Genomic DNA, 19,013 nt, shown 5'->3' on the forward strand with positions numbered 1-19,013 from the left:
AGCCTCCCAAAACTCGTGCACGAGTATTGGAACACGAGTTTTTACCACCGGCATTCGCTGTGTCCTGTTTTTTGGATTCATTATGTCGGACTCACCGCAGGTAACTCATAATCTGCAGTTGTTACTCCTGTCTCCTGACAAAAACATTGCATGCAGCGCCTGTGGAGTGTGGAAAGTTACTGGAGCGCGCAGCAGCACACGTCTCTCACAAGGAACGTCACGGCATTGATTGACAAGCCAGAGGGCCAATCGTTTATGCGATGATCACGTAAACGATTGGCTGATGTTTTATAGGCCCTATACCTCATGCACAGATGATGTATATTAATATTATTCCTTTCAGTGCACCTAATAAATAGTCTTTTATCAGTTAGAAAAGACAGTTTCAAGTAATATTGAAAAAATGTATAAAACAAAACATTCTCTTTAGCACCTTTAAAGTGCGACGCACTTGGGCGTTACCAGTCGGTTCAATGGAGGGGAGTATTTTTTGTCTAATCTATTATGACAAACTAGAAACAAAATTTGACAGATTAGAAACAAAATGATTTGGTACAAAATAAATTATAAATTTGGGGGTAACCAAAAAACTACTCCCCAGGTAGTGTATAGTTTGATATATCATATCAATCAAATACCTGTATACATTTACAGTGGGTACGGAAAGTATTCAGACCCCCTTAAATTTTTCACTCTTTGTTATATTGCAGTCATTTGCTAAAATTATTTAAGTTATTTTTTTTTTCCTCATTAATGTACACACAGCACCCCATATTGACAGAAAAACACAGAATTGTTGACATTTTTGCAGATTTATTAAAAAAGAAAAACTGAAATATCACAATGTCCTAGTATTCAGACCCTTTGCTCAGTATTTAGTAGAAGCACCCTTTTGATCTAATACAGCCATGAGTCTTTTTGGGAAAGATGCAACAAGTTTTCACACCTGGATTTGGGGATCCTCTGCCATTCCTCCTTGCAGATCCTCTCCAGTTCTGTCAGGTTGGATGGTAAACGTTGGTGGACAGCCATTTTTAGATCTCTCCAGAGATGCTCAATTGGGTTTAAGTCAGGGCTCTGGCTGGGCCATTCAAGAACAGTCACGGAGTTGTTGTGAAGCCACTCCTTCGTTATTTTAGATGTGTGCTTAGGGTCATTTTCTTGTTGGAAGGTAAACCTTCGGCCCAGTCTGAGGTCCTGTACACTCTGGAGAAGGTTTTCGTCCAGGATATCCCTGTACTTGGCCGCATTCATCTTTCCCTCGATTGCAACCAGTCGTCCTGTCCCTGCAGCTGAAAAACACCCCCACAGCATGATGCTGCCACCACCATGCTTCACTGTTGGGACTGTATTGGACAGGTGATGAGCAGTGCCTGGTTTCACAGATACCGCTTAGAATGAAGGCCAAAAAGTTCTATCTTGGTCTCATCAGACCAGAGAATCTTATTTCTCACCATCTTGGCAAACTCCATGCGGGCTTTCATGTGTCTTGCACTATTTAGGATGGATAGTATGCGCATTGAGACGCAGATATACTCTTGGTAAAGTTAGTGACGGCTGGTTCTAATCCTGGTGAAACACTCTCTGCTGCGGTTCATTTAATAACATTGGGCATTAGACTGTTCATTAAAGAAAATTAGATTTTCTGAGAGATGCTTCCACCCTATCCGCCCTATAGGGAAACTAAATGTGAAATGCTGGAGAAGCTTAAAAAAAAAAACAAAAAAAAAAAAACACTTTTATGAAACATATTCATCTTCTCTATTATGCACAGGAGCAGATATTAGTCAACAGCCTCCCTGAAGTTTGTAAAAAAAAAAAAAAAAAAAAATTCTTATTATGACCAATATTGCAAAATCATCAATCACATTTAATACCTGCAAAATAAAAACATTCTCTTTTATAAAAGTGTTTCTTTATGGAATTAATTAAACATTCAATGTTAAAGGGATAGTTCACCCAAAAATGAAAATTTGATGTTTATCTGCTTACCCCCAGAGCATCCAAGATGTAGAGGACTTTTTTTCTTCAGTCGAACGCAAATTCAGATTTTTTTAACTGCAACCGCTGCCGTCTGTCAATCAAATAATAGCAGTGATTGGGAACTTGAACAATAAGAGTCGAAAAAACTTCCATAGACAAATCCAAATTAAACCCTGCGGCTCGTGACGGCACATTGATGTCCTAAGACATGAAACAATCGGTTTGTGAGAGAAACCAAACAGTATTTATATAATTTTTACCTCTAATACACCACTATGTCCAACTTCGTTCAGCTTCCGGCTAGTGAGGTCTGATCGCGCTCTGACAACGGAAGTGATGTCTCGCGCTCATTGAAGTATATGGGCGAGTCATCACTTCCGTCATCACATCACATCTACTGCTATTATTTGACTGACAGACGGCAGCGGTTGCAGTTAAAAAAATCATAATTTGCGTTCGACTGAAGAAAAAAAGTCACCTACATCTTGGATGCACTGGGGGTAAGCAGATAAACATCAAATTTTCATTTTTGGGTGAACTATCCCTTTAAGATTTACATTTAGATTCAAGTTTCAATTGAAGGAGTGCAATATGTCAATTCCCATTTATCAATTATGTACAATATGTACAGTATACCATGTACTGTAAAACCATGTCTTTTATTGTTTTGAATATCAAGTATAAAATATACAATTTACAGAAGTTGAAGGCACTGTATGGTAACATATCTGATAACTTTTTCTTTTTTTTTTTTTACTCAACGGTAGACCTCTGAAGGCTCTGACAGCAACCTCTGCGGCTGTTTAGATGAACTAAACTCAAAATATTTGCAAAAGTACAATTACTTATTTTCACATCCTTCAGAAATCAATATTGCCAGATGCTAATGTTGCTGCTTCAAGCCAAGATGCAAGAGGCTAAAGCGGATGGATGGAGACGCCAATGGATTCAGACACACAGATGAACAGATGACACTTCTGAAATGACCGCTCTTACACCTGGAACAAATAAAACAGAAATGAGCTTCACAAAACTACAGTTCAATATTCTCATAAAATGTTTGTCATTTACCATCGGTATTTCTGGATGTTTCCATCTCAGTACTTTGGTCCTTCATCTCATCCTGAGCTCTTGTTTTAAGTGGATTTTTTCATCAAACAGAAGGAGATTTTCTGAACCGATGACACTTCTGGAGTGGCTGTGACCGGTCTTACACCTAGAACAAAAAACAGAAATGAGTTTTATTGCCTAAATTCATTACAATTCGAACAGGTGAGATGTTCAAAATACATCTTAAATAGTTTCTAGCTCATGGCTCAGTACCTAAAACCATTCGTGGTAAGCAATCCTTTCCAGAGCAGGCCGACGCTCAGGCTTCTGCTGCAGAAGAGAGCAGATCAAATGGCAGCAACCTGTGCAGAAAGATGGAGAGACGTCTGATTATTACCGTAAATTTTACATCCGCTCTACTGAATCCTTATTCTAAGATCTTCAGGTCAGAAAGCCGACAAATTCCAATACGGCCATCTCCTATGAAGTTTAGCATTAGAATTTAACTTGAAGTAATAAACAAATCACCTTCTGTCAAGCCCGGTTTGTACCAGGTGTTCATATTGATCCTGTACAGGTCAAAAGTATCTGGAAAGTATCCGCACAGCATTCTGAACAAGAGGATCCCCAGAGTCCAGACCGTCGCCGGCTTTCCATGAAACTCGCCCTTCATCCTGTACTCGGGAGGGCAGTACATGATTGTGCCTGGAGGAAAGAGTTTGTCCCATGAGTCTCTACCGCAGCATGAGTTCACATGAGTTTGGAGAACTAATACACACCACAGAATCTCGTGTAGGCAGATTCTGTCAGGAGATCGCCGCATCCAAAGTCAATGAGTTTGACTTCGAGGTTCTTCAAGTCTATCAGGAGGTTCTCTAATTTGATGTCCCCATGATAAACCCCGCGGCGACAGCACGCCTCAGCGGCTAGTGTTGCCCCCCACATGATGAGCCGAGCAAAGTTCTCGTCGATGCTGCCGCCGTTGCTTTCCACCAAGCGAGACACATCCATGCTGTGCGAGAGACGCTCGAGGACCATGACGTAGAAGTCCTGCTGGTCCTGCCAGTCCAGCAGCTTGATGATGTCCTTCACTGGATCTTTATTGGCCAGGATTGTCAGAGCGACTTCTTTGGGAAGGGGCTCGGGATGATCAGGCTGGAAGAAACAAACATTATATGATGTCAGATGGTTTTAAACAGGGATTTAACTTGAGTTTGTCTATTGAAAAATCACTTATACTCACAATACTGATACATTCCGTGTGTTTTGTCTTTTTGACAAATTTCACTGCCACCTGATGGACAAAACAAAAAGCAATTAATGTGTGTAGAGGTCGTATCATAAATTTCAAGTGAGAGTTTAAGTTCTAACAGATCAAGAGCCCTAAAGAGTGAATATATGATACCGGTAGATGGCTTACATTGGATAAAGTGAGATAATTCAGATCAAAAACCATTTGCTAAGTAAAAAAAACATCAAACCTGATGGCCATCTGCCAAACGAGTGCCTTCATAGACAGCACCAAATCCACCTTGCCCCAGCTTACGGCCAATTGCATATCGGCAGCAGATGTTGTCTATTAAAAGATGAACAGAAGAAGACGATGTTTAGTGGTGCTGATCTGCAGATATTGTGAGATTATTGTTGGGGACTGTGTTAGGAAACTCACCCTCAGGTCTCATGTTCACTTCGTTACGGTCCAGCGGTTTCGTCAGAGGAGACGTTTCACCTGCTGGAGCGTCGTGAACATGAGTTTGGAGCTCTTCAAACTCCAGAGGCTCAGCAGCGGGAAGGACTCGGATAACACCGACAGGAGGTTCCTCGAGATCAGTGACCTCTACAGATCTGGAGATGGACTGTAGAGACTTTTGATCTGAAGAGGAGAATATCAGCACAAGAAGTTAGCTAGCAGTCAATTAACTGGTAAAATACTGATTTAATGGGAACAACGACGCTTTGATATTAAAGTAAATTACTAATTGTTCACCTATTTATTTTTAAAGTGCAAAAATCATCCTATAGGGGGCAGAAACGTTCCTGTCACTAATTTAGGTGTAAATTATGAACTATATAACTTTATAACATAGCTGTGTCATTTACCGTCGGTACTTTTCCTGGGTGTTTCCGTCTCAGTATCTTGGTCCTTCATTTCGCCCTGATCTGAGCTCTTGTTTTTGGTGGATTTTTTCTTCCCACTGAAAGAGAGCCACTTAAAGAAGTTGCCCACTTTATTTTTCTTCTTTTTCGGACGCGAGTTGGGAAGCACGGCTCCCTCTCCCTCAGCAACATCAACAGGCCGATGAGGATGTTGTTCCTCCGCCGTGCTGCTGCTGCTGCTGCTGGGGTTTGGGTCGTGAACCTGCTCGCTATCCGCAAAAGATCGTACTCGTGAACTTCTCTGTCCCATGATGAACCACTAAAGGTATCAATCAATCAGACTAGAGCCGCTACAAACCGAGTGAGTGAATAAAGTGTGAAGAGTGTCTGCTTTTACCCGCGCGACATTCTAAACTCACTTTGACGACATCGTGGATAATAGACACAGTCTTTAATTTGAAAAACAACATCAGAGCAATGTGTAAGATAATAGAATTAAGTTACATCTGAATCTAATGACTGCGCAATAACTTCAAAAAGATGAACAACTTAACTGTGCACGATTACTAATATTTTAAATATTGTACATGTTGGAAATAAACGTATTAAATATATTATGTTAAATACATTTTGTTGAAACAACATTTGAAGTGAGCATTTTTAGAAAATCAGTCTACATGTGTTTTATGTTATGTTATATGTTATGTTATGTTATGTTTATGTGGAATCCAACCATTACACATATTACCTATTGGCTTTCACTTGTCAGTATAATTTCTTTGCTCCACATCAGCTACATAAATTCATCAACTAACCGTTCAGAAGCGTCCTGTTGCATTCGACATGTTGTCACTTCTTCTTGAGTCTCTCCATCATTGTCCAACTTTAGATTGAACAGAAAAGGCTGAACAGTTTCTGACATTTTCAGTGAGTCTGAGGTAATCAGAGCTCCTGAAACTCCACCCTCTTCTTGAGAGCAGCAGCTTATTTGCATTTAAAGGGACACACACAAAAACAGCATTTTTGCTCACCCTCAAAACCAGACAAATTTAACATGCTATAAAATATGATCTGGGGGGTATTTTGAGCTAAAACTTAACATACACACTCTGGGAACACCAGAGACTTATTTTACATCTTATAAAAGTGGCATTATATGACTCCTTTAAAGTTTTATTTTCATCATTTTATTTATTTTGTACTTTTATAACACAAGATGCTTTTCAGTTTTGTAGCTGATTGTGACCAAATATCTTTAGTTTTTAGGCTTATGACCTATGCAAGAGTGTATTATGTTTACTGCTTAGTGCTTACTAACTACACCAAAGGAGGCTGTACTGTACCAACCAGGGGACTAAATGCGGCTAGGTGGAAAAAACTGTAATTTGCACTACTGTCTGTTCAAAATAAATTAAAAGTAACCTGGAATTGTGGATTTGTTGCTTTTCCGGTAACACTTTAGTTTAGGGTCCAATTATCACTATGAAGTAGTTACTTATTAGCATGAATATGACTAGATATTGGCTGTTTAGTACTTATAAAACACATATTAAAGGGATAGTTTTCTGTCATCATTTACTTACCCTCAGGTTGTTCCAAACTTGTATAATTTTTTTTTTTTTTTTTAATGTTGAACACAAAGGAAGATGTTTTAAAGAATGTGGGAAACTGAACAGTTCTGGGCCACCATTGACTTCCATACTATTTTTTTTTTCCTATTATGGAAGTCAATGGCGTCCCAAAGTGGCCTGGTTACAAACTTTCAGGACAAATACATTTTTACAGGTTTGGAACAACTTGAGGGTGAATAAATGATGACAGAATTGTCATTTTTGGGTGAACTATCCCTTTAATGCCTTATTCTGCATGATCATATTCTACATCCCTTAATCCTACCCAATACCTAAACTTAACAACTACCTTAGGGGTTTATTGATGCAAAAGTTGTAGTTAATAGTTAGTTAAGAATTGGACCCTAAAGTATGACCATTTTTTCTATTGTACCGACCTCATATTGAACCATGACCCCAAAACCAAGGTACGAACCATGATGTCTACTATTACATCCCTACTAATTATATAAACAAAATTAAACTATATCATATGTAAAATGGTGGGTAAATGTGTACTCTTTTGATTTTCAATTGGGGTGCTGTGTGGCCCCCTTTTTGCAAAAAAAAAAAGGGCAAATTGCAGGTGAATGCGAAAGTATAAAACCAGTAGCCTATATGCATAACTGGAAATGAATAGGTATAGACACACGCTGTATATGTCTGTCAGTGGGTAATTACTGGAGATATTTATCGTTTACACATTCGCACACTTCATCGGCCAAGCATATTTACATAACATTTTGCACATTTACACGCAAACAGATATTTGCAAGCAAGCATTGATGAAACTATAAAACTAAAAAAAAAACTAAACTTTAAAACTAAAAACTATACTTTAAAACTATACTTGATAAAAATTAAAGAATATACATACACTGCTCTGATGGAGTCACAGAGAATGAACTGCATTTCCTCACACAGTGCAGCAAATATAATAACCTTAGAGAAACTTATTTCACCCAAATAGGTCACATTCTACCTGAATTCCAGCAAGCAAGTGTATCCACCCGGCAGCGCAGTATGTGTCCTCCTGCCATATATTGATGGAGAATGAACCCTCTTCTTTCATTTTTTTTTTCTCAATCTCATTACTGCTCTCTGTATTTATTTACCATGTGGTTTTTTTTTTTTTTTTTACCACTTGTTAAGTTATATGATAACATATAATACAGCCCCATAACCTGTTACATGATTATTGCTTTGGCAACATTGTGCATCCCACAGTCATGCCAATAAAGCTCAATTGAAGTGAATTGAATTGAGAACATGAATGAACTCAGTGTACTGTGTATGATTTACCTCTTATATTAAGTAGGCTAATACAGAAAGCATTTTAGCATTTAAACCAACAATGGATAGCTCATTATAGTTATTCAATTTTAGTGAAATCCAAATATACTAAAATAAGCATATAGTCAACAATATGTACAATATGAAAAATATCACAACAAAACACCAGAATTCAACAAGGTCAACAACAACTTCAAAGGGGGTGCTTTGAAGTGGTGTAACACTGTGACAGTGTGAGTCCAGTCCGGGTTTTACGTAGCCCCCAACAGCTACACCCAGTCACCGACGCCGAACGTACTCCAGTCCGGGTTTTCTGTTGGTCAGCTGTGGCGCGGTAGTTAGTATAACAAAAGACAGTCGTCCGTAGCTGATAGAGTGGATATTTTCAGTCGAGGTTTGTTGTTTTACTCGTCTCGTAAACCCGAGTTCTTCAGTATTATTTACATTATTTAGAAGATCGTTCTTTGGACCGAAATGACATGAAAGGAGCGTGCTAGCGGACAGTGAGTATTGTATAATGAGTTAGCCTCAAAGCTAAGTGCCAGACAGACCATATCATAACACCGTAATGACGACACGTAAACGTTAGAGTTTTCCTACGCATTGCTTCATGGGTCACACAGGGGATATTTCAGGTAGATTATTGTGATATAAAAGCTCAACTGGAGCAAACTGGCATGAATGTGACGGATTGTGTGGCGCGGGCCCTTAAACACGCCCATGCGTGAAGCCTCCCGTGCACGCGCGCGTCAGCCCCCAACTAAAATTGTTACGTTAAAAATTAACATTTAACTAAACTAGGCGCTGCAGCAACACCTCCATCCTCCGTATGCTGTGATTTATAAACTATTTTTGCTAAATTTTTTTGGTGGTAGCAACCGCTTATGATGCTTTCTTGACGTTTAGAAAGCAAGGGTCCCCTACAAATTTTAACCTACAATAATTTACCATAATAATAGTTTTCTCCATTGTTAATGCAATTTAATTTACAAAAAATTACAAAGTTTTGTAAAGTACATAATGATGACACTAACATCACATGAGTGCAAATGTTCTATTTATCAGGTTGCTTGATACTGATGGATTGTTTAATTCTAGGGTCCATGTTTACGGTGCAAGCGTCCCTTTTTTGTGGGAACCACAGAGCCTCCGTGTGGGGCTAGGGGACCATGTTCCGTCCTGGAGGAGATAGAGACTTCCAGACGTCGGCTCGAAGGATGGGAACGTCCCTGCTCTTCCAGCTGTCGGTCCATGAGCGAGAGTTGGACCTCGTGTTCCTTGACCACAGCTATGCCAAACCATGGAATGCCCACCCAGATGCCAGCAGCGCACGGCCCACCCGCATGCTGTTCGTCACCCCCCGACGGCAACCGGATCCTTCTGTGTGAGTATTTTAGATCATTGTCAGAAGCAGAGCATCTTTAAAGGGTTAGTTCACCCAAAAATGAAATTTCATGTTGTTCCACACCCGTAAGACCTTCATTCATCTTCGAAACACAAATTAAGGTATTTTTGATGAAATCCGAGAGGTATATGACTTCTCTATACACAGCAATATAATCACCATTTTCAACGTCCAGAAATGTACTAAAGACAATTAAAACAGTCGACGTGACTGCAGTGGTTCAACCTTAAAGGGTTAGTTCACCTAAAAATTCTGTCATTTATTACTCACCTTCATGCCGTTCCACACGCGTAAGACCTTCGTTCATCTTCAGAACACAAATTAAGATATTTTAGTTGAAATCCGATGGCTCCATGAGTCCTCCGTAGAGAGCAATTTCCTCTCTCAAGATCCATTAATGTACTAAAAACATCAGTTCATGTGAGTACTGTACAGTGGTTTAATATTAATATTATAAAGCGCTGAATACTTTTGGTGCACCAAAATAAACAAAATAACGACTTATATAGTGATGGCCGATTTCAAAACACTGCTTCAGGAAGCTTTGGAGCACAGATGAATCAGATGAAAAAAAACCCACAACTGTATATGCTTTATAAACACAAATAATCGTCTTGCACGTGCTTCCGCTTTCCGTATTCTTCAAAAAGCTTACGCTATATGTCCTACGCCTTTCCTATTCTAATGAACGTGGGGCCAGTTCTGTTTTTTCCGTAAGTAGAATAGGGAAGGCTTAGGACATACAGCGTAAGCTTTTTGAAGAATACGAAAGTGCAGTTTTGATGGAACCAGCTGGAAGGCGCTCATTTGTGTTTCTAAAGCGCATACAGTTGTTGTTTTTTTTTGTTGTTTTTTTTGGGAAATGACCAGTGGTTTCTCTAGATGAGACTCTTATTCCTTGTCTAGTATCGTTTAAAGCCCTTTGAAGCTGCAATGAAACTGTAATTTTGACTTTCAACCGTTTGGAGGCCAGTGAAGTCCACTATATGGAGAAAAATCCTGGAATGTTTTCATCAAAAACCTTAATTTTTATTTTCAACTGAAGAAAGAAGGACATGGACATCTTGGATGACATGGGGGTGAGTAAATTATCAGGAAAATTTTATTTGAAAGTGGACTAATCCTTTAAGGTTGAACCACTGAAGTCACATTGACTATTTTAACGATGTCTTTAGTATCCTTCTTAAAAGTGTTCATTATATTGCTGTCTATGAACAAGTTGTATACCTCTCGGATTTCATCAAAAATATCTTAATTTGTGTTCCGAAGATTCATTTTTGGGTGAACTAACCCTTTAACCTTGTTTACAATTGGAATTGACATCTGTTACGGCCGGGTACATCTCAAATATGTCTTCTTGAGTTCAAATGTGTCAATTGAATTCATAAAATTTGAACAACAATTGAATAAATCTTATAAAATATAATCGAATGAAAATGTAAAAATTCCTTTTATTTTTGGGCAAACGGGTTGTACAGAAATCACAGGGCCCTACATATTTCAAATCTAGTTACCTATTTATCAGTAAACGAATATTACATGATAATATATAATGGGTTGTGATGTTATCCACTACAGTGATTCGGACATTTCCATTGATGTAGAGACGGTCACACCCACTCCAATGCCTCTCTATGACAATCAGAAAGCTCGGAGTGTGATGAACGAGTGTGAACGCCACGTTCTGTTTGCACGAACTGTCGCTGATGGACCACCTCCTCCCGATGATTGGGAAGAACACATCAACAAGTAAGAAAAACTACTGTCAGTTAACTACAAGATCACAGATGTTTGAGAATGAGGGCGTTCATATTTTTGTAGCATCTTTCAGCAACACAGATCCCAATTCATTCGTTTTTATCAGGAATGTTATTTATATGGTCTGACTGTTGCATGAGATTTATGTGTTTGAGATATTGCTGATACGACCGTTCTGTTCTGTTTTAGGGCTGGCTGGTCGTTGGCTCAGAACAAGCTCTTCAATAAAGTATTAAAAGCCCTACAGGCAGAAAGACTCGGCAGACTGGCCAATGAGGGTGTGAGTTTTCAAAACTGGGTTTATCTCGCAAGCTTTGTTTTATAATCAGTCAAATCCATGAGATGCTTTTTCTTAAAGATTCTCCAAGTAATGTTTTCACTGACTTTTATGATAGTAGTCTTAGACTGTATATGGTATATGCGTGTATATATACATTGATCAGGCATAACATTATGAGCACTGACAGGTGTAGTAAATAACACTGATTATCTCTTCATCACAGCACCTGTTAGTGGGTGGATATATTTGGCAGCAAGTGAACATTTTGTCCTCAAAGTTGATGTGTGAGAAGCAGGAAAAATCGTTAGGATTTGAGTGAGTTTGACAAGGGCCAAATTGTGATGGCTGGACAACTGACACGTGAGCATCAGAAATGGACCACAGAGCAATGGAAGAAGGTGGCCTGGTCTGATGAATCACATTTTCTTTTACATCACGTGGATGGCTGGTGCGTGTGCGTCTCTTACCTGGGGAACACATGGCACCAGGATGCACTATGGGAAGAAAGCAAGCTGGCGGAGGCAGTGTGATGCTTTGGGCAATGTTCTGCTGGGAAACCTTGGGTCCTGCCATCCATGTGGATGTTACTTTGACATGTACCACCTACCTAAGCACTGTTGCAGACCATGTACACCAATTCATGAAAACGGTATTCCCTGGTGGCTGTGGCCTCTTTTAGCAGGATAATGCTCCTGCCACAAAGCAAAAATTGCTCAGGAATTTTTCGATGAGCACAACGAGTTTGAGGTGTTGAGATGGCCTCCAAATTCCCCAGATCTCAATCCAATCGAGCATCTGTGGGATGTGCTGAACAAACAAGTCCAATGCATGGAGGATCCACCTCGTAACTTACAGGACTTAAAGGATCTGCTGCTAACATCTTGGTATCAGATACCACAGCACACCTTCAGGGGTCTAGTGGAGTCCATGCCTTGACGGGTCAGGGCTGTTTTGGCAGCAAAAGGGGGACCAACACAATATTAGGAAGGTGGTCATAATGTTATGCCTGATCGGGGTGTGTGTGTCTATATATATATATATATATATATTTTTTTTTTTTTTTTTTAATTTAAAATTATAATCCTAATATTTATGGATATCCTCTTTTCTCTGCTTTCAAATGTTGAATCAGAGCTTTTATTTTGGTGGAAAACCGTAGAGAACTTGTTTTAATATCTTGTGTTTTTTTGTTTTGCCTTTTTTATAGTTGATAAGACTGTCTATTTTTATCATCACTATATTGTTAGATTTTATTATTTGCAGTTAAGCATTGTTTCTCCCTGCTGGCCACTAACCAATCGACACAACCCACCAGTTTGACAATCATTGATACATGATTAGTGCAGTCTCGTGACAGTCTATTAGAAAGAAATTCTTCTGGGAAAGTTTGCAGGTGGTGCTCCCTCTCAGTCTCTATGTCTCTTCTTTCCACAGGCCTGTAATGAACCTGTCCTACGCAGGATAGCTGTGGATAAATGTGCTCATAAGGTACGCCATGCTCTGGCCAGTGTCGGCTGGGACATAAAGCTGACACAGTGGCTGCATAACACACTTGTGGAGTCTTTGAGTCTTGCTATGCTGGCGGCTTACCTTGATGTACTGCAAACACTCAAAAGCAAGGTGGGATGCCTTATCATATTACCACTGTGTGTGTGTAGATTCCATAGCAGGAGTTTACAGAAGGCTGTTTTTATTCTTCTCTAATGACCTCCTCACATATACCCTTTTAGGTACCATCCCTGATTGACAGGATGTTGCTGTCATCTTCTGTAAAAACAGGAGCGGCAGGGGCTGAGGCTCTTTCTCTGCTCCTTAAGCGCCCATGGGACCCTGCTGTGGGTGTACTCTCACACAACAAACCAGTATGTACCAGGCTTTATTTAGTTGGTTTATTCATTCCTATTGATAATTAGAGAGATGTTTCTATAATAAAAAGGTCTTTAACAGAAAATGTCTGTTGTGCTACTACTGATGGACATCTTGATTGCTTTCTGAATCTAATCTGAGTGTTCATGTTTATATTTTCAGAGTAAACTTCCTGGATCTCCTCTGATCCTGATAGCTCCATCAGGGCCAACCAACCCTGCCTTCTCTACCTCTCGCCGAATGAGATTCTGGCAATCTCAGCTCTCCTGTCTAGGGAAGGTATGCAAAATCATAAGCGAAACACTTTGATTTAGTGTTCTCCATAATAATTTCTGATGCTGGCTTCGTTACATTGAGAGTAATTTCATTTTGAGAATAAACTATTGCATTCAGTTTATCATTCTTGCTTTCATAGTTCCTTCAGTTTCTTATTAAAAAAAAAACTGTACTTTTTGAAGTTTGTACTTTGTTTTTGTTTTGTGATTCAGGTTATTCCCATTAACGTTCATGTGGGCAGTGGAGCCAACATCGGAATCACACAGTGTTTAGAGCACATGATTGGCACAGTCAGAGGAAAGGTCATTGAGGTAAAAAATGACACACAGCACTAACTAAACAATACCATTTTTTACTTTGCAGATAAATCAGGGATTGCTTTTTTTCCCTGTATCAGACAGCCATAACTATTAGTATTGTAATTTTACAGTTGTTCTGTAAAATAAATTATTATTTTATTGTTTGTTATATTGAATGCGAAATGAAAACAGGCTTATCTGACAGAGCCTGAATTTTGGTGTGGCTATTGCACATCATTTTACTAATTCCCACAGGTTCCGCACTTATAATGTTCCGCGCTTATAATGTAGGAATTTCCTGCAAACATTTATTCACTATAGCATGCAGGTTGAATGAATAAATGAATTCACACAGATTTTAGCATCAAATCAGTAATTTAAAAAAATAACAAACGGAGTGAGTGATTCACTGCTACTGCATCTTCTCTCTCTGTTCTCTCTCTCGCTCTCCGAGAGACTGTTTTCTGTGCGCTCGCACCTGAAGCCACCTCTCAAACAGCTCGCGAGTACAGACTTTTCTGCAGCTTATTAAGCGATCAAATACTCATTGTCAAAATGCCTGTCTTGGCAAGTATTCACATAAACAGTCGGTTATGCCTTAAATGAATAAGTAAATCGTTGAGAAAGAAAATGTATGTGTAACACTATATTAGATCTGTGCATTAGGTCTTAAGGTTACAGCAGCCTAAAATAACTGGTGCGGTCTGTCATTAAAGTGCCCATTATGCTTTTTTTTTAAAGGTTTTTAATTTTGTTTTGGAGGTCTCCTATAACAGGTTTACATGCATCAAAGGTCAAAAAATGCTTTCATTTTCTCTTATTGTACATTGCACATCACCACATTTTTTCAATGATTCTCAAACGATTCGTCCAATGCTTCAGTCCAATGAAATTCAGACCCTGGCTGATCACATGCCTGATAAATTTAATGCTGTTCTTGTCCATTTGGATGTCCGAAATCTGTAATATTTTAGCAATTTGTGATTATCTTGTAATTATATGAAATTAAAGGCATTAAAATAATTTGGACACATACCAGTTTGTGAAGTATGGAAAAATGTTTACACAGCAGAACACTAGACATATTTCATATAATGCTGTTTAATAATGCTGACCTTTTTATTTTGATCATATATAATAAAGTGAGTCATATTTTAATAGAATGTTCTGCTTTTAATATCACTTGGGAAAACATTTGATTTTGAAAGTTTATTTTTTAATAAATGTTTGAGAAGGTCTCGCCAGAAAAAAAAAAATTATTTCAAATTAAAAAATTAAGAATTAAATTAAAATATCTTGCATAGAACCAACATGTTTTTGCCATGGAAATAATCTTTGATGACATGGCAAAAATAAATTACTTTCTTTTTTATAATGAAATATATTTAAAGATAAATTGTGTGTATTTGCTCTAGGTTCACAGTCACTTTCCTCACAAACCGATCATCTTGGTGGGCTGGAATGTGGGGTCATTGATCTCTTGTCATGTAAGTCTCTCTCAACATTACTTTTCTAATTTGTTATCTATAGTTGGCTAAAAAAATTGATGAATTCATAGATGTATATTTTTGCGTCCAGGTGTCCCTTATGGAGTACATGACGGCTGTTGTGTGTTTGGGTTTCCCTCTTCAAACTGTCAGTGGACCACGAGGGGTGAGGAAACACAGTCCATAGTTTCTCACTCAGTGTACACTGCTCTTTGTCATGATGAGCTACATGAAATCATTTAGCAGATACTTTAAAAAAATAGCTGGCTGAATTGTAATGTTTGTGTTTTGTTTGTCAGGATGTTGATGATCCGCTGTTGGACATGAAGACTCCTGTGCTGTTTGTGGTTGGTCAGAATGCACTACAGTGCAGTCCTGAGAACATGGAGGAGTTCAGGGAAAAGATTCGAGCTGATAACAGCATGGTAGTTGTTGGAGGGGCAGATGACAATTTGAGGTTTGTGTTTTCAGACATTCAAGCATGTTTCTGGGTAATAACTGTGTATAGGTTAGTTGAAAACATTTGGCTTTGTTTACAGGATCAACTCCACTAAGATGAAGACAGAAGGCCTGACCCAGACCATGGTGGATCGCTGCATTCAAGTCAGTACTTTTCATTTGTGTTCCTTACACCGTGATCATTTAAAAGCAAAGTCAGTGAAGCATGATTTAAAATCACTTCCTCGAGATAGATTTCTTAAGACATTCAGGAAGAGACTAAAAGCAAGCAACAGCCAAAGTCTATTTTTAGGGAAAGCTGACCTTAAACGTGAGCTCTGATAAATGCAAAAAAATTGTCTTGTGTGACCTCCTTTAGAATTAATCTTTTTTCCCTTCGTTTTCAGGACGAGATAGTTGATTTTCTGACAGGAGTTTTGACCCGTACTGAGAGTCATGGTCATGGCTCAGGTGAAACACGAGATTTGGATGCAGAGAAGAAGAAAAAACCACGTCGTGAGCTGCCCTTTGACCTTGAGAGGTCAAGACCCTCTTCACCTGCTGTGAGGGTACCCATCTCCCCATCTGGTTCAGAGGTAAGAATATTTTGAAGACAAAAGAAAGTGCTAAAACATGTAGGACATAAAGTGCTGCAGGGATGACATATTTTTGTTGGTCAAAACCTGGAAATGAGTCGGCATTTTAGCACTTCTGCTTCCATCGCACCCCCCACCACCGTTTTTTTGGAATGAGTTTTTTTTGTTTGCATTGAAACGTATTACTTTATGACATCTGTATGCGAGCACAGGAATCATTAAACAGAATTTAAATGCACATGTCTTATCGAATCCCCAGTTCATGGAAATTGGGAACCGGTTCTAAAATGGAACCGTTTCTCGATAAACAACCCTAGAAATGACACATTTTTGTTGGCCAAAACCTGGAAATAAGTTTCCATGTCCAATCCCCATTTTTTTTTTTTTTTTTTTTTTTTTTGGAATGGCTTTTTGGTTTAAATGCTGGAAATAAGATCTGTGGTTAACACAAGCTCATGATATTTTATTGAAGTCAAGGGATCAACCGTAGTGTAGTTTGTTTATAGCTTACATTTCACGATTGGTTTCAAAATTCATAAACGTTATGTTCATGTGTGAAGATTATCATAATGAAAAAAAAAAACATGTAAGAATCATGAATTTTTGTTAGTCTCAGAGTTAATTTTCTGAGATAATCCAAAAGTCACACCCATTGGAAAACTCTAATTGTCTTTTTCTCATGGGAACCAGCTAACTTCCGGGTTGTCTTACAAAAATATGTTGTCACTGCAGCACACTATGGCAGCAGATATGTGTAATGTGAGTGTTAAAGGATTATCTGTAACTACGTAGAAATCTCAAAAACGCATAGTAATATGTCTAAAACCAATCAGAACATGTAGATAATTTAGTTAATCCTAAGCAATAATGTTTCTCCACCAGGATATGTCCAGTGTCTGCAGTAGTCCTACAGCCAGTCCCAAACCCAAGACCGTCGGGCTTTCTCCAGCTCAGAAATCCAGTCTCATTACTGCCACACAGCTACTGAAGACCCACATGCAGCGCTCAGGAACTGTGCTCACACAAAAGCAAGCGCAAGGTGTGTATCTTTCCATGTGCAAATTCACAGATTCGGCCCCAGAACCCTAAGAAAGCTTACATGCAGGATGCATTTTTCGCATTTTGTCTGTGCTATTTTAAATGTTGCTAAGGTTATTTTTGCCTTGTTTGCTACAAATGCATGTAACAAAACTGGTAGCAAAACCAGCAGTTAAAAGTTTGCTTCACAATCCCTGCGATCTGTTCCATTCTGTTTTTTAAGGTGGCGTCCTATGTGTATCTGCATAACTTGAACACTAAAACATGTTTGTTTTACAAGTCTGATGGGCCTCTTTTAACCCAGAGATGTTCTGCCTGTGCATGTTAAATGACCAGGGCTACGCAGTTAACCCTTGAGAAGCTGATCATAGAACTGACATTAACCATCTGGGATGTACAGTCACATCATCCTTATGTTGAGGAGAATCCCAGATCCCATCAAGCAGTAATGTTGTGTGTGATTCCTCTCTTTTCTATCCCCTCTGCTTTCCTTCTTCACTCTCTCCATCTTTGTCTTCCGTTCGCTACAGCTCAGTTTGCTGCTTTTATGAAACATAATATGCTGGTGAGGAAAAGCATTCCTCCTGGCAGCCCTTCATGTCTCTTTGGTGAGTATCTCTCCCTCTCTTTTTCCTTCTGTCTTTTGTCTGTCTGCCCTGTTCATGTCTTTCTTTAAAGTTGTCTGTCATGTCTGTATCACATACATCCCTTTTAATGTTTCACCAGATTGTGTTTGCAAAAGGCAATAACAATAGTTAATGCTTCAAATAATGACTGCTTGCAAAAAGAGCGAGTGTAAAAAAAAAAGGCTTTCCTGTATAATATTAAAAACATTTGTCATCGCTTATTTTCCCTAACAGAGAAGGTGCATTGTTTAGCTTTTAACATGTCAACACTGTTAATGTATTATTTGATGATGTATTTGTTAATGTATAATTGTATCCCTTAAAACTCATCTTTGATCAACAAATGACACATTTAAAGTCCTTGTAAAGTCAATTCTGAGAATTCTTTCTAAACGCATTATAAACGTTACAAATGTATTGCTGAAACACATTACAAAGACTGAATTGTGTAATGCTTAATTGTGAAGATAGAGCATTAAACAGTTTTTCACCAAGTCTCTGTTCAGGATTTTTTGGGCGGAGCTAAAACGGGTCTGATGACACACCCTAACTCTACAGCATCTCGAGTGTCATTGCAGTTATACAGTTATACCCTTTGTACATTTAACTAGTAATGCCTTCGACACGTAAATGCATATTACATGGTTGTTATATACAATACAGCTCGGTTCTTATTTAAATTTCCTAAAACGTTGATATGAAGGGGTGGCTAATTTAGTCTCCTAAAATGATACCGATACTTTCATCATACAGCTGGGATTCACAGATAATCCGCTGTTTTTGGTGAATGTAACTGAACAGACCTTGGCCCCCCTCCCGCCTCGGCCTTCCTACCGACAACCGATGATATGATATGGAGCCGGACAGAGTCTCTCCCGTCCCGGCCTTTGTCTCGTGGCGCCATCATTTAT

The 19,013-nt window shown here is 38.8% G+C and overlaps 2 protein-coding genes across 9 annotated transcripts in view; one reads left to right on the plus strand and one right to left on the minus strand.

The window, feature by feature from the left end:
• Window positions 1-3,096: 3,096 nt before the first annotated feature.
• LOC137026489 (serine/threonine-protein kinase pim-1-like) lies at window positions 3,097-5,440 on the minus strand. Its single transcript, XM_067393841.1, has 8 exons — window positions 5,134-5,440; window positions 4,703-4,906; window positions 4,515-4,609; window positions 4,277-4,327; window positions 3,813-4,188; window positions 3,541-3,738; window positions 3,314-3,395; window positions 3,097-3,199 (listed from the first exon to the last, which is right to left on the minus strand). The coding sequence occupies exons 1-8, from the start codon at window positions 5,438-5,440 to the stop codon at window positions 3,097-3,099; spliced, it is 1,416 nt and encodes a 471-aa protein (XP_067249942.1).
• Window positions 5,441-8,331: 2,891 nt separating this feature from the next.
• kansl3 (KAT8 regulatory NSL complex subunit 3) overlaps window positions 8,332-19,013 on the plus strand; it is a 31,236-nt gene continuing 20,554 nt past the window's right edge. For 6 of the 8 annotated variants that reach the window (XR_010896022.1, XR_010896021.1, XM_067395428.1 and 3 more), the window contains exons 1-15: window positions 8,344-8,536; window positions 9,132-9,417; window positions 11,017-11,187; window positions 11,386-11,476; window positions 12,911-13,096; window positions 13,207-13,338; window positions 13,505-13,621; window positions 13,831-13,929; window positions 15,333-15,404; window positions 15,496-15,570; window positions 15,704-15,861; window positions 15,944-16,007; window positions 16,250-16,438; window positions 17,321-17,477; window positions 18,007-18,084. Coding sequence is in view for 6 of the 8 variants with exons in the window: in XM_067395428.1 (XP_067251529.1) it covers window positions 9,203-9,417; window positions 11,017-11,187; window positions 11,386-11,476; window positions 12,911-13,096; window positions 13,207-13,338; window positions 13,505-13,621; window positions 13,831-13,929; window positions 15,333-15,404; window positions 15,496-15,570; window positions 15,704-15,861; window positions 15,944-16,007; window positions 16,250-16,438; window positions 17,321-17,477; window positions 18,007-18,084 (1,804 nt within the window). In the remaining 2 variants the exon portion in view is untranslated. Of the gene's footprint in view, window positions 8,537-9,131; window positions 9,418-11,016; window positions 11,188-11,385; window positions 11,477-12,910; window positions 13,097-13,206; window positions 13,339-13,504; window positions 13,622-13,830; window positions 13,930-15,332; window positions 15,405-15,495; window positions 15,571-15,703; window positions 15,862-15,943; window positions 16,008-16,249; window positions 16,439-17,320; window positions 17,478-18,006; window positions 18,085-19,013 lie in introns of all 8 variants that reach the window. The other 2 variants (XM_067395429.1, XM_067395430.1) reach the window with 2 other exon arrangements.

Source organism: Chanodichthys erythropterus, chromosome 9 (genome assembly GCF_024489055.1).
Source record: "Chanodichthys erythropterus isolate Z2021 chromosome 9, ASM2448905v1, whole genome shotgun sequence".
Lineage (NCBI taxonomy): Eukaryota > Metazoa > Chordata > Actinopteri > Cypriniformes > Xenocyprididae > Chanodichthys > Chanodichthys erythropterus.

What these genes read in the sequence shown, in the direction of transcription:
- LOC137026489 (XM_067393841.1), bottom strand. Translation starts at nt 5,440, where the DNA reads ATGGGACAGAGAAGTTCACGAGTACGATCTTTTGCGGATAGCGAGCAG. An exon ending in GTTTGGCAGATGGCCATCAG is followed by an intron (nt 4,328 to 4,514) that starts GTTTGATGTTTT and finishes TTTGTCCATCAG; the next exon opens with GTGGCAGTGAAATTTGTCAA. An exon ending in ACACGGAATGTATCAGTATT is followed by an intron (nt 4,189 to 4,276) that starts GTGAGTATAAGT and finishes TGTTTCTTCCAG; the next exon opens with CCTGATCATCCCGAGCCCCT.